The 14,552-nt window shown below is 40.8% G+C and overlaps 2 protein-coding genes across 2 annotated transcripts in view; one reads left to right on the top strand and one right to left on the bottom strand.

Annotated features, from left to right (window-relative positions):
• Positions 1–14,552, top strand: part of LOC132652905 (PRAME family member 8-like) — an 83,273-nt gene that overhangs the window by 52,658 nt on the left and 16,063 nt on the right.
• LOC110544917 (PRAME family member 12-like) lies at positions 1,046–6,069 on the bottom strand. Its single transcript, XM_060381233.1, has 4 exons — positions 5,783–6,069; positions 5,150–5,334; positions 4,744–5,023; positions 1,046–1,616 (listed from the first exon to the last, which is right to left on the bottom strand). Exons 1-4 carry the CDS (start codon positions 6,067–6,069, stop codon positions 1,046–1,048), a joined length of 1,323 nt encoding a protein of 440 aa, XP_060237216.1.

Genomic DNA, 14,552 nt, shown 5'->3' with positions numbered 1-14,552 from the left:
TTACATATTATTGAAAACCTTTATGTGCTATGACTATTTCAAAGCGTTTGTGAATCCAAAGGAATACTACCCTATAGACATGTGGCATGAAAGCTGGATAGAGTGGTTTATGGTGGTAGTCTCACCCAAACAAAAAGATCAAGAGTTCACTGCCAGGCTACATTACATCTTTATTTATTGTTTTCAATAAAAATAAAAAATTCTTTTTTCTGAGACAGAGATTCTCTGGGTAGCTGTGTCTGTCCTGGACTTACTTTATAGACCAGGTTGTCTTCAAACTCAGAGATCCACCTGTCTCTGTCTCCCTGAGTGCTGGGATTGCAAGTGTGCACCACATTGCATGCAAGGAAACACAATTTTTAAGAGGAAAAAATTGTAAACCCTGTTCAATTTCCCCTGTGTTGTCTTCTCTTTCTCTTCACTCATCTCTCATGGGCCCATAGTGTCTAGTGGCTTGAGTGTACTGGATGTTAATTTTCTGTGATTCATTAAAGCCTTATTCATAAGATGTGTGCTATGTTGCTCACTTTACATTAAAATTTTTGTACACATAAATTAACAGCTACACAAGAAGGTTGTAACTTACACACAGGCAAAAGACAGGAATGAAAGAAGTTATCACCAAAACTTTAGTTTTATGGATGACCTGGACCTTTGCCTCACTCATTAAAGAGTGGTGTTTTTTCACTGGGGTTGTAGAGTAACTGACACCTCCTGACCCTGAACCTGGCAGTGAGGGTGATAACTGAAAAAGACCCCAGAGGGAGAGCATCCAGGTTTACAGCTGCAGGACAAAGCCACTGGTTATCCTGTCCTGACAGAAGCGACTTATAAATATAAAGTGGTCTTTCTCAGTCCACAAGATCATCTGCTCTCACAATTGCATTGTTCTCCATGTCAATTCAGCCTCCTAATTCCAACTCACTAAACCTCATTTTGTTTCCAAAATTATGAAGAGTGTCTTAAGTCCTGAGTCACCAGCATGAGAGATTGGTCCCAAGCCTTTGATTTCTTCCAATCCAGAAGTCCTGTTTGCCAATTACTGTCATCTCTGCTGGCAAACACAGAGTCTGAGTTCTTGGTCATAGATAGAACGCTCTCCACATCTAGAGCAAATAAGTGTAGCAAAGGAGATGCACTTGGGCTGTCTTATGGCCCTGAGTCTATCTATTTCCTCTGCACAGAGTTGGGTAAATCTCTCTGTGGAGATATAGCCCAACTCATCATAGCACTCCAGCGGGGCAGGGTACTGTTCCACATTCATCTTGCTCAAGTTAGCTGTGTGCTGCAAAAGTTTCCTCAGGTTGTGCATGGAGAAGTAATTGTCATAGAAACTGACATTGGCCAGCTGAGAGCACTTGCTGAGGGCAGGTATGAGCATAGTGAGATGAGAGTCTGAAATCCAACAAGCCTTCAAGTCCAGGGATTGCAAAGTGTCTGCCACATTCTCTAGGAGGATTTGGAGAGGCCTAAGATCCAAAGACGTTAAGCCCACACGTTTCATGTCCAGATGTTTCAGCTGAAAGAGCTTCGGGCACTCGGACAAGGAATTCAGGTCTGACTGTGAAAGGTTGCAGGAGGTGATGGACAGGGTCTCCAACGGAGCCATCAGGCACCTAGAAATAGACAAGGAGATTATTTCTGGAAAATGGTGTTGGAGAATATGGGTGGTATTTAAACAGAGGTAGAAAGAATTCGGTGCCCAAGGTCAGTTTGACCAAATAGCAAGGACACTCTCTAAGATGCTTCTTGTTGGAATCTGCTCAGTCAAGACAAACCCACCCTTCCTCTCTTTAGCCTCACTCTCAAGCAGAAAACTGTTCAGCCCATAAGCACAGAAAACACTCATAAGAAATTCCAAACCACGAATCTGAGAGATCTTTTCATCTTCTACTATCTTCTTCAATTTTTTTCTTCAGAGACTTGAAGTTTTTCATACAAGTCTTTCACTGGCACAGTTAGAGTTACACCAAGACAGTTTATGTTTTTTGGGGGCGATAGTGTTGTTTTCCTAATTTCTTTCTTAGCCTGTTTGCCTTTTGAATACAGAGGAATACTGATTTTCTCTTTTAGTAAATTTTGTATTTAGCCACTTTCCTTATGGTGATTTTCAGCTATAGAATTTTCTCGAAGATTTTTGGGGTCACCCATGCATACTATCATATCAACTGTGAATAGATTCAATGCAAATCCTATCAAAATACCAACAAAATTCTTCAGACCTTGAAAGAATAATTCTCAGCAAAACAAAAAAACCCGGGATAGCTAAAACAATCATGTACAATAAAAGATCATCTGGAGGTAGTTCTATTCCTGAATTTAGGCTGTACTATAGAGCAACAGTAATAAATAAATACTGCATGGCAAAGGCATAGAATCAGACTGTGTGGTCAGTAGAATCAAATAGAAGATGCATAAAAACCTACACACCTATAGGCATTTGAGTTTTGACAAAGAAAAACCATACAATCAAAAAAAAAAAAAAGACAGCATCTTCAACAAATGGTGCTGGTCTTACTGGGTGTCTACATGTAGAAAAATGGAAATAGATTCACATTTATCACCCTGAACAAAACTCAAGTCTAAGTAGATCAAATACCTCAACATGAAACCAGACACACTAAATCTACAGGAAGAAAAATTGGAGAAGAGCTTTGAACTCAGTGACACAGGAGATAACTTCCTGAACAGAATATCAATAGCTCATGCTATAAGATCAACAATCAATAAATGGGACCTCATGAAACTGAAAAGTTCTGTAAGGCAAAGAACATTGTCAACAGAACAAACAGCAGACAACAGACAGGGAAACAATCTTCACCAACCCTACATCTCACAAATCGCTAATGTCTAGAATCTATAAAGAACTTAAGAAGTTAAGCACCAAGAAACCAAACAAAAAGTAAAAATGTGGTACAGGGCTAAGCATAATTCTCAACAGAGAAATACAGAATGGTGGAGAAACATTTAAAGAAATGCTCCACATCTTTAGTAATCAGGAAAATTAAACTCCAAATGACTCTGATATTTCATCTCATACCCATTATATATGGCTAAGATCAAAAACTCAAGTAACAGCACATGCTGGAGAGGATGTGGAGAATGGAGAACCCCCTCCATTGCTGGTACTAGCACAAAAATATACAACCACTTTGGAAATCAATCTGGCACTTTCTTAGAAAAGAGGAAGCAGCCCTTCCTCCAGAACCTGTTATACCACTCCTTGGCATATACCTGAAAGATGCTAAACCACACAAGGGCATTTGCTCAACTACAATTTATGATTCTAGCAGCTTTATTTGTAATAGACAGAATCTGCACACAACCTAGATGTCCCTCAATCAAAGAATTGATACAGAAATATTAAATTTGCAAGCAAGTGGATGTAACAGGAAAAGATCATCCTGACTGGAGTAACCTGGAAGAAGAAAGACACTCATGGTATATACTCACTTATAATCAGATATTAGCTATGTAATACAAATAAACATACTAAAATCTACAGACCTGAAGAAGCTAAACAAGGAGGAACCTAGTGAGATGTTTAAATCCCACTCAGAAGGGCAAAAGGATGGAGACTAGAAGCAGCTGAAGAAGGGAAACAGGATGGGAACAAATATAGATGTCCTCTGAAAGACTCCACTCACCATGGAATCAAAGCAAATGCAGAGACAGAGACCCACAATTTGGGCAGACAGCAGGGATCTAATGGAAGAAGGTGGGAAGAGAAGGATTCAGCAGGGACAGGAACCCCATGAGGAGAACAACAAAGCCCAAAAATTAGGGCACAGGAGGGCCTCCATAGATTAATGCACCAGCCAAAGACCATTCAAGAAGACCTAGACCCCTGCTGAGATGTAGCCTATAGACAGCTCAGTCTCCACGTAAGTCGACTAATAAGGATAGCAGGGGCTGCCACTGACCAGAACTTGGTTGCCTGTTCTTTGAGCTCCTCTCCCAGGCAGGGTGGGTTTACCAAGCCACAGAGGAAGAGAGGATCCAGGCATTCCTGATGAGACTTGATAGGGAAGGGTCAGATAGCAGTGGTGTAGGACTCCCCTTTTCAGAATGCTAGAGAAAAGGAATGGTAAGGAAGATGGTGGGAGGTAAGACCTAGGGAAGATGAGAAAGGGAACTGCATTCAGGATACAAAATAAATTAATTGTAGATGATAACAACAACAACAATAATAATAAAAGAAAAAGAAAAGAAGTTCCAACCCATGAAAGTCCTGGCAGGCTCTAGGGACACTTCCTGTGTGCTCATTGGACTCTGGATTCCATCAATGCCTTGCACAGTCACTATTGCTGTCATTTAACACCCACACTATCCCCATTGTGCCATGTACACTACTTGGGCTCAAAACATTTCACCCATAGCAAATTTGGGGTAGACTGAGTCTACTAACAGATCTGAGCACAGAGCTCACCTCCAAATTGTGCTGGTGAGTCTTCTGAACCTTCACTGCATTCTCCCTTTACTGTTCCCTTTCCATTGGATTGGGTGGGCATGATTCCAAGAAGAATTACATCCCATCCTTACTAGATCTGACATTCAGTCCTCAGTTTAAAGAGTGTGAATTTGACAACTTGATTCATTACACATGGAAACAACACATAACCTTCATATTCTAATGAGGCCTAAATATTGTACCCAGTGACTGGCAGGTCTCATGAACCACTAATCTTTAAAATTAAAGAAATGTCTGCTCTGGCAGCTGACCCAGCCCTCACCCTTACTTACCCAAGAACCAGATGCAGGTGGTCTCTAAGAAAGTAGATGCCATTCATGGAGAGATACTGAAGACAGTCGAGTTTGTAAAACTGAGAAATGAACTTCCTGATACACTTCTCTTCTTGGTCTGTTGTCCTGTTGCCAATGATGAAGACATTCTTGACGGTATTTGTCAGGAAGAATTTGCGAAGATTTCTCATCCGGCCCAGGAAAGGAGCAACTTGTGACAGTTTTAACATATCCCAACTGATCATCAGTTCCAAAGTCTCGATGTGCTCTTCATGGAAACCTTTGAAGACCCCTCAGTTAATATACGAAGACAGAGCCCAGATCTTCATCTCCATACAGCAGAACTCTACAGAGCCCTTTCTCAGCTGGGCCCATTTCAATAAACATGTTTGTTCTTCATCTATACATGGCCTGAGCCAAAGGTCAGCTACCACCTTCAGGAGCCACCTCAGTGCATATCGTGGAAGGACCTTCACTACTTGCTGCTCATCTGGGTCCTCTGCTGAGCAGTCACCCTCCTCTGCACCAGCCCATATGCTCCAGAATTCATGGTGCTTCTTCCTCAGGTCAAGAACCTGAAGTTTTCTCCTCCTGTGAGGAAAATATGTGAAGTGTCAGCTATATAGCAAGACCCAACAGCAACCCAGCATTTCTTCCAAATCTCTAACCTCAACTCTAACTCCGGATGAGGTGTTATTTTTTTTTTTCATTATTCAGTATGCAGCCTGCAGAAGTCTTCCGTGTGTTGCACATGTAGTCCTCATAACTTTCCTTCCTCTCAGTGACTCTATTACTCCTTAGTCCCATTACTAGTGATTGTGGGACTACAAGGAAGACTCATATCAATGTGTGGGTAGACCTACTCCCAGCTCTGACCACAGCCAACCTTTCTTAGGACAAGCAAAAACAGCTTCCAAGGTCCTTGCACCCCTATCTGATGATCCATCAAAAGCTTCATGAAGAAGCCATTTTCCATAACCCCACAAATGCTTCCCTTTTATCCATGGGCTCCATTCCAAACTACTGGCTTATTACTTACCTGGAGTGAATCTTTCTTTGCAGCTGCATGTCTACTCCTGCCAGAACTGCCTGCAAGGTTTCCAAGTCAGGGGTCTTCATCAATGCCCCCACAGGGAGACAGGGGAAAGGCCAGGCTGCCACCATTGCCTTCACAGTCATAGTATGTCTGCCAGTCAAGGCCTCCTTGAATAGTGCTGGCAAGAGCTCCATGGGCAGTTTGTCCAGAGCTGACATGTCCACGGTCTCATCTCTCAGCAGAGCCTGCCTTGCCAGCTTCAGGAGTGTGGGTGGAGTCTGAGCACTCATCCTGGAAGGTCTTCAGTCAGAAGGATCCTGGGGAGGCATTTAGAGAAAAATATATTGTCAGCATCAAGTTTACAAAGACCCCTCACCATCACAGGAACCTCTCAAGGTCAGGCAAGGTTACTGCTCTGTCCTTGGTGGAGACGTCAACTTAATCAATTGTCCTCACCTTAAGTCTCAAACCAAACTCTGTCATGGACAGCATGAGGAGCCTCTGACAGGTACACCCAGGGTTACACATTCCTCAGTCATCCTTCCAACCCTAACCAATGCCCCACTCAATCCCATCCCCACTGGGCAGGGCCCCTAGAAGTCTGAATGCTGAGTACTATCTTTGTGTGCCAACCAGACACAGATCATATGACAAGTCCCTAAGCACAGAGCATGGAAGTTTACACACCCATCTTGAAAAAATTTTTTCTAAAATATAGAATCTGCCTGTGAAAAACTTTCATACTCCTAGAAATGGGGTAGATACTCCATCCTGCATTATATAAAGTTGAACTTAAATCCAATCTTCTTCAGTAGGTTCATCTGAATAGACAGGAAAGAAAAATCTTGTCCTAAAAACAACTAATCAACATTGTGGAAAGGATGAAGAAAGGTAGCCACCCTCAGGAGATGGCACCTGGCTGATGGCAGGTGAGAAAGGAGTCATGTTTCTCTAAGAGGCTGGCCACCAGAAGTTTGCTCACATTCAAGTGAGTATATTGGCCACACAAACTGAACATCCATTATTATTATTATTATTATTATTATTATTATTACTATTATTATTATTATTTTGGTTGGTGGCAAGTGTGGAGGTTGACCTGGGTGGACTGGGAAGTGAGTGTGCTCAGGGTTCAATGATGTGAAATTCCCCAATAATAAATAAAATCATTACAAATTTAAAAGGTAGTTTTAAATTCTACACATTCAGAAATATAAAGCCTTTAGAAACATAAATAAATAAATAAATAAATAAATAAATAAATAAATAACCGACTTTTCCTACTTTGGGCCAAACCTCTCTATTTTGAGGGACCCTGGCATTTTGGATCAAAGTGACTTACCTGTTCTGAGCACTGATGAGCATAGGGTCTCTGGATCTTAGCAGAGCCAGGCTAAGACCACAGTCTTCACATCCCTGAGGGAATGACTCCTGTCTCCCTGAAGCCTTTATATACCACCCTGCTCAGCCCCTCCCTATTGCAGCCCCACCTCCCAACCACAAGCTGCCATCTGCTTGCATATTTGAGTCCAGACACTTAATCCCACCTTGGGTGTTCCCATTCTCTAGATTGACTCAAGCATTCAGTGTCAATGCAAACACAATAAAAACAGATTAGGATGAAAATCATGTGTCCACTTACTAATTCCCTAACCTTCAATTTTTATGGTTTGGTGCTTATTTATTTACTCTTCTATTTGCTCTTGTTGTCCTTGCTTTTGGATTGTTCTGTAGGTAAGGATAACTTGGAATTCCAATTCACAGGCATCTTCTTGCCTAAGGGTTCCTGCTGGGAGAATTACTATGTGAGCCAAAGCTGCCCTGGCCTCAGGCTGGCCTCAAACTCACAGATATCCCTGCCTCTGTCTCCCTGAGTTCTGGGGTTACAGAAGAGTGCCACCAGGCCAACTCCTCATGCTTTATCTTTGGATTATTTTCTGTATTGGTTTGTCTATTTTCACTTATTCTGAATTGTTTGTTTTTGTTTTCTTGTCTTATAATTCTATTTCTGGTATTGTTTTTTGTTTGTTTGTTTGTTTCTTTGTGGGTTAGTTTTTTGAGACAAGGTTTCTCTGTATAACTCTGCATGTCCTAGAACTCACTTTGTAGACCATGATGGACTCTACTCACAGAGATCTCCTGGCTCTTTCTCCTGAGTGCTGGGATTAAAGGCATGTACCACCACAGCTGGCTCCCTCTCTCTCTTTCCCCTTTTTAAGATTTAATTATTTTATGTTTGTGAATGCTCCTCTGCATGTACATCAGCATGATAGAAGAGGGCATCAGATCACATTATGGTTGTGAGCCTCCTTGTGGATGCTGAGATTTGAACCCAGGACCTCTGGAAAAACAAACAGTGCTCTTAACAACTGTGCCATCTCTCCAAACCCCTGGCTCCTTCTTATTATTCTTTGGTGCCTGTTTGTCTTCTAAGGGAAGAGAAGAGATTGTGGATTGGGATGGAAGAGAATGTAGGCAGGATCACAGAGAAGCCAGTAGAGAAGAAGCCATAATCAGAATGTACTGTATGAAAAAATATATATTTTCAATAAATAAAGTGCAACGAGAAAGGGCTGGAGAGATGACTGATGCGGCAGCTCTCAGATATCTGCAACCCCATTTTCTGAAGCTAACTTCTGACCTCGAGAAGACACACATAATACTTCATGATACACACTGATTGTTTGGCTTTGTTTTGTTTTGTTTTGTTTTCTGAGACACACTTTCTCTGTAGACCAGGCTATGCTCAATCTCACAGAGATCTACCTGAGCTTGCCTCGACCAGTATTGAGATTAAAGGCATGTGTCATTATGCCAAGGTTAAAGTTTTTAAAAAGAAATAGTTCAAACATTACAGAGATCTGTTTTTGAATTTTTATATAATTTATTACCTTGTATTTTATGTGCATTGGTGGTTTTTCTACATGTATGTTTCTGTGAAAGTGTTGGATCCCCTGGAACTGGAGTTACAGATATTTGTGGGCTGTCATATTCATGCTGGGAAATGAACCTGTGTCCTCTGGAAGAGCAGCTACTGCTCTTAAGTGCTGAGCCAACTCTCCAACATCTATCATGTAAATCTTAAGAAGGAAATCAGGAAAGACTAGGTTGGCACATTGTGTGGAGATGATGCCACCAAGAATGGGAGCTTGACAGGGAGAAGCTTCATACTACAAATGGAGGCAGAGGGCTGGAGATGTGGTGCAGCAGTTAAGAGCACTGAATGCTCTTGCAGAGGACCCAGGTTCTAGTCACTGCACCCACAGGGCAGCTCACAACTGTTTGTAACTACTGTTCCAGAATCCAACACCCTCACACAGACAAACATGCAGTCCAAACAGCAATGCACACAAAATAAAAAGAAATAACTTCTTTAAAAAAAAACCTATGTTCTGAAATACAAAGTTAAAAACTGTTACTAATATTAAAAAATAAAAATAAAAATACATGTTCTGAAGCAATATATAGATTTAATACATTCCTATCAAGTTACCAACATAGTTCTTTACAGAACTTGAAAGAAAAATTCTCAACTTCATAGGGAAAAACAAGAAACCCAGAATCACTAAAACAATCCTATACAATAATAGATCTTCTAGAGGTATCTCCATTCCTGATCTCAAGCTGTACTATAGAGCAACAGTAATAAAAATGGCATGGTACTGGCATAGAAACAGATTGGTAGATCAATGGAAATGAATAGAAGAACCAGAAACAAACCCACATGCTTGTGGACACCTGAATTTGACAAAGATGTCAAAATCATACAATGGAAAAAATGTCAGCATCTTCAACAAATGGTGCGTGTTTAACTGGATGTCTACATATAGAAAATGCAGCTAGATCCATACTTATCACCATACCCAAAATTCAAGGCCAAGTCGATCAAAGATCTCAACTTAAAACAAGACACACTAAATCAGTAGAAGAAAAAGTGGGGAAGAGCCTTGACCTTATTGGCACAGGAGACAACTTTCTGAACAGTTTGGCAACACACACTGAATTTCTTCTTTTGCATTTTTTGGTTGTTGATACTTGGGGTGGTTGACCTGACTGAAATGAAATGTCAGTGTGCTCAGGGTTCAATGATATGAAATTGCCCAAATCAATAAAAATATTAACAATTTTAAAAGTAGTTTTAAAAAATATACATCCAGAAAAATTCCTTTAGAAAATTATGTAAATAAATAAACAAATGAATACATAAATGACTTTCTCATCTTGGGCCTACCCTCTCTATTTCAGGGCTCCTGGGCCCTTTGGATCAAAGTGACTTACCTGTTCTGAGCACTGATGAGCACATGGTCTCTGGATACCAGGAGAGCCAGGCTGTCACCACAGTGTTCACAGTGTTCATTCCTGAGGGAACGACTCCTCTGCCTCCCCTGCAGCCTGTATATACCACCCTGCTAGGTCCCTCCCTTTTGCAGTTCCACCCACCAACCACAAGCTGCCATCTGCTTGTATATTTGAGTCCAGACATTTAATCCCACCTTGGATTTTCCCATTCCTAGATTGAATCAAGATTTCTGTGTCAATGCAAACAACCAAAACATAACAGGAAGAAAATTATGAGTCCGTTTACTGACTAGTTCCCTCACCTTGAATTTTACGATATGCTTGCTTGTTTATTTACTCTTCTATTTGCTCTTGTTCTCCTTGGTTTTGAATTGTGTTCTGACAACTTTGCTATGTAGGTAAGGTTAATTTGGAATTCCAATTCACAGGGATCCTCCTGCTTCAGCCTTCCTGTAGGGAGGATTACTATGTGAATCAACTACCCTGGCAGTGTTTATATATTTGTGACCAGCATGGTTCAGGGTGTGAGTCAGCAGAGTGGGGGAGTGTTAACTTAATCCTGAAAATATAAACTTATTTGTCTATTCTAGAATCAAGAGCTGAGCTTGATGCTTTGCCAATCTTCCTGTTTGGTAGCTACTCAGAGGCTGAGGCAGGAGGATAGCTTACATCCATTAATAATGTTATTACTTCAGGAATAGCCACACAGTGACCATTCCAACACCACACTCAGATTACATCATTTTGACCAGCTAAACATAATCAATTATGTTCCAAGTGTATGGCATTTTATCTAGGAGGCTAGACAAAGCACTTTAAGCTAATTGGCTAGGATTAGGGTAGGGGATGTCATGAGTGCTTTCCATCCATCTGGATATAAGGAATATAACAGGCTGTTGTGATCTTTAACACAAGCAGAACATGCATTTGCCATCTATTGTTTGATCCTAAGCAGCAAGTACAAATTACTGAATTGTATTCTGGTGTCAGGCATGGAGGGATTGAGAATTTGGTCTTAATTTCACCTTACAATCAAAATGGAGACTTGAAGACAAAATGGCCTCTGATATGCTAAAGGTGACAGCAAGAGTTAACTGAGGAGCCACAGTCATGCTAAGGACTAAAGTAGGTCTCTGCAGAGGGGCTTTAGAGTGTAAGCAGGTCATAACAATATTTGGCAGGGCTTTCTGTGCCAGGAATTTAGGTAGTAAAATCCTTGCTTGACATTCACAAAACAATAGGTGACATCTAGACCTGATCTAGACTTGTTGGAACATGCCTATCCTCTGAGAATGTGACAGTTTAAGTATACAGGGCTCAAAAGTTCAATGTCTTCATTGGCTATAATTGGAAATTGGGGTTGCACTTTACTTTCTCACAACATTTCACAAAGTGTATCAGGGAGGGAGATTTCACTGGTTTTTCTCAGGAAGTTCAGTAAAATTTCAGAAAAGGAGGATCACCTGACATGGAGAGATGTTCAGTGTCTAGGAGAATATCCTGCTATTGCAAAATGCTGAAGTTCACTGCCCAGCATGTATGGAGGTGATTTGAAATGTCCTATAACTTGAGTGTAAAGGAATCTATTGACCTTTCCTAGATTTAAGGGGCACAATTATGTTCATGTGGACATTTACACAAGTACTCACACACACAAATGGAGAGAGAATGATGAGGCTGGAAGAGAGAGAGAGATCATGAACACACTATCCTATTTGGGACTTCTCTGTCAAAACCTCCCCTCAGGGATCAGGGAACCCAGTGAAAAAGGAGGAAGAAAGACTGTGAGAACCAGATGGAATGGAGTACACCAAGGAAACAGGCCTTCTTAAACCCAGCAGAAGACTGCACATATGAACCCAGAGAGACTGAGGCAGCATGCACAGGGCCTGCATGGGTCTATACCACATGAGGTGTCAATGTGGAGAGGAGTGGACACAAGCTCCCATCCCTAACCCAGAAGCTAGGGATAAGCTATTGCAAATGGGAATGTAGTTCCCTCAAATGGAGTCTCCCCAAGAGTACAAATGTCACTCTGTACAACAGGCCCAGTGACCAACACAAAATGAACTCAGTGGCATCTTTGGAGGTTCTTGGTCTCATAATGTTTTATCAGGATTTTTCTTTACTTTTTATATTACTTTTATATTACTTTGCTTGTATATTATGTCTACCAATTTTGTGGTTTTTCTGTTATTGTTGTTTCTTCTTATTTATTTATTTAATTATTGTTTTTGTATAAGGAGAGGAAATGGGGAGAAGAGTGAATGGAGAGAAGAAATAGGAGAATGGTGTGGTGTCCCTCCACCCCCCCTCCCCAGAGGTAAATGACAAAAATTAGTGAAAGGGAAAGAACATGAGGCAGAGAAAGCCAGTTTTGTTTTCATTGGATTCGTGTATGTGCCAAAGTGTCCTCCTTCTGCATCTAAATGATTCATTTTTTTATTTTTAAGACAGGGCTCCTCTGTGTAGCCTTGACTGCCCTGGATCAGACTGGCTTTAAACTCACAGGGATCTGAGTGTCTCTGTCTCCCTGAGTGCTGGGATTACAAAAGAGTGTCACTGTTCCCACCTCCTCATGCTCTATCCTTGATTTTTTTTCTCTGTTCGTGTATTTATTTCTCCTACTCAATTTGTTTGTTTTTGTTTTATTTTCTTATAATTCTATTCTGTTTCTATGTTTTGTTTTGGACTTTCAAAACACGGTTTCTCTCTGTAACTCTGGCTATCCTGGAACTCACTTTGTAGACCATGCTGGAATCAACTCAGAGATCTCCTGAGTGCTGGGATTAAAGGTGTGTGTCACCACGCCTGGCTCCCTCACTCTCTCTCCATTTTTTAAGATTTAATTATTTTGTGTATGTGAGTGCATTTCTGCATGGACATCTGCCTGATAGAAGAGGAAATCAGATCACATTATACATGTGGTCGCTGAAAATTGAACCCAGGACTACTGGAAGAACAAACAGTGCTCTTAACCACTGAGCCATCTCTCCAACCACTTGGATCCTTCTTATTATTCTTTAGTTGCCTCTTTGTCTTCTTAGGGAAGAGATGACAGTGGGAATTGGGATGGAAGAGAAGGTGGGGAGGATCACAGAGGAGCTGGTTGACAAGAGGCCATAATCAGAATGTATTGTATGAAAAACATCTATTGTCAATAAATGAAGAGCAAAGAAAATACCTGAGGCAATGATTGAGCAGTCAAGAGCACTGGCTGCTCTTAACAAGGAGCCATTTCCATTTCCCAGCATCCACATGGCAGCTCTCAAATATCTGCAAATCCATTTTCACAGGGTTTACAATTTTTTTCTCTTAAAAATTTTGTTTCCTCACATGCAATGTGGTGCACACTTGCAATCCCAACACTCAGGGAGACAGAGAGAGGTGGATCTCTGAGTTTGAAGACAACCTGGTCTATAAAGTAAGTCCAGGACAGACACAGCTACCCAGAGAATCTCTGTCTCCCAAAAAAGAAGTTTTTATTTTTATTGAAAACAATAAATAAAAATGTATTGTAGCCTGGCAGTGAACTCTTGATCTTTTTGTTTGGGTGAAACTACCACCATAAAGCACTCTATCCAGCTTGCATACCACAAGTATATAGGGTAGTGTTCCTTTGGATCCACAAACTCTTTGAAATAGTCATAGCACATAAAGGTTTTCAATAATATGTAAATCCCTCTGCTACAGAAAACATTTACTTTACAAAATAATTTACATCTTCAGTTGTCTCTGTATGAAAGTATTTAAAAAAAATCTCCAAGGCCTGGCCAGTGTATTCCCCCTTTTCTGTATAGTAAAATAGCAAAATGATTTAAATTATTGTTTTGTTTTTCTTTGGAATATTTATTGAACCCATAGAATTGGGTTCTTTGTTTAACTGTAATTGTTGTTGTCTAAATTCCATAAAAAATCTGAATTTTAGGACTCCTCAACAGGTTCTTTGTGGACAGAAGTAAACACGAGAAAATTGATGACAGTATTGCCAACTTTCCCAGCACAGGGGAAGATGCATAAATTTTTCCACCAAGGTGGGCCACATCTAGGCCAGCCTAGAGTACAGAGTAAGACACTTAAAGAAAAAAGACAAAACCGATAGACTGGAACAATCATTCACAGCTCAAGAGCACAGCTTGCATTTTCAAAGACCAAACTTTGCTTTCAGTACTCATAACAGGTGGTTCTCAACTGGGCCTAAGGATTCATGTCATAGGCCCAGTTAACCTGGCCTGTGTGTGTCCCTCCTTTCACATGCATAGATCAACACAATACACCTACATAGACACCTAATTTTTAAACCTCTTTTTTTTATTGTTTGTTATTATTTCTTACATTTTATTAACTCTGTATCCCTGCTGTATCCACTCCCTTATGCCCTCCCAATTCCACCCTCTCCCTCAGCTTCTCCCTGCCACTTTCCAACTCCAATTTTTAAAGCTCTTGATATAAAAACTCAGTTTCTCAAGGAAAT

Source organism: Meriones unguiculatus, chromosome 3 (assembly GCF_030254825.1).
Source record: "Meriones unguiculatus strain TT.TT164.6M chromosome 3, Bangor_MerUng_6.1, whole genome shotgun sequence".
Taxonomy (NCBI): domain Eukaryota; kingdom Metazoa; phylum Chordata; class Mammalia; order Rodentia; family Muridae; genus Meriones; species Meriones unguiculatus.
This window is presented reverse-complemented; position numbering and strand designations above follow the sequence as displayed.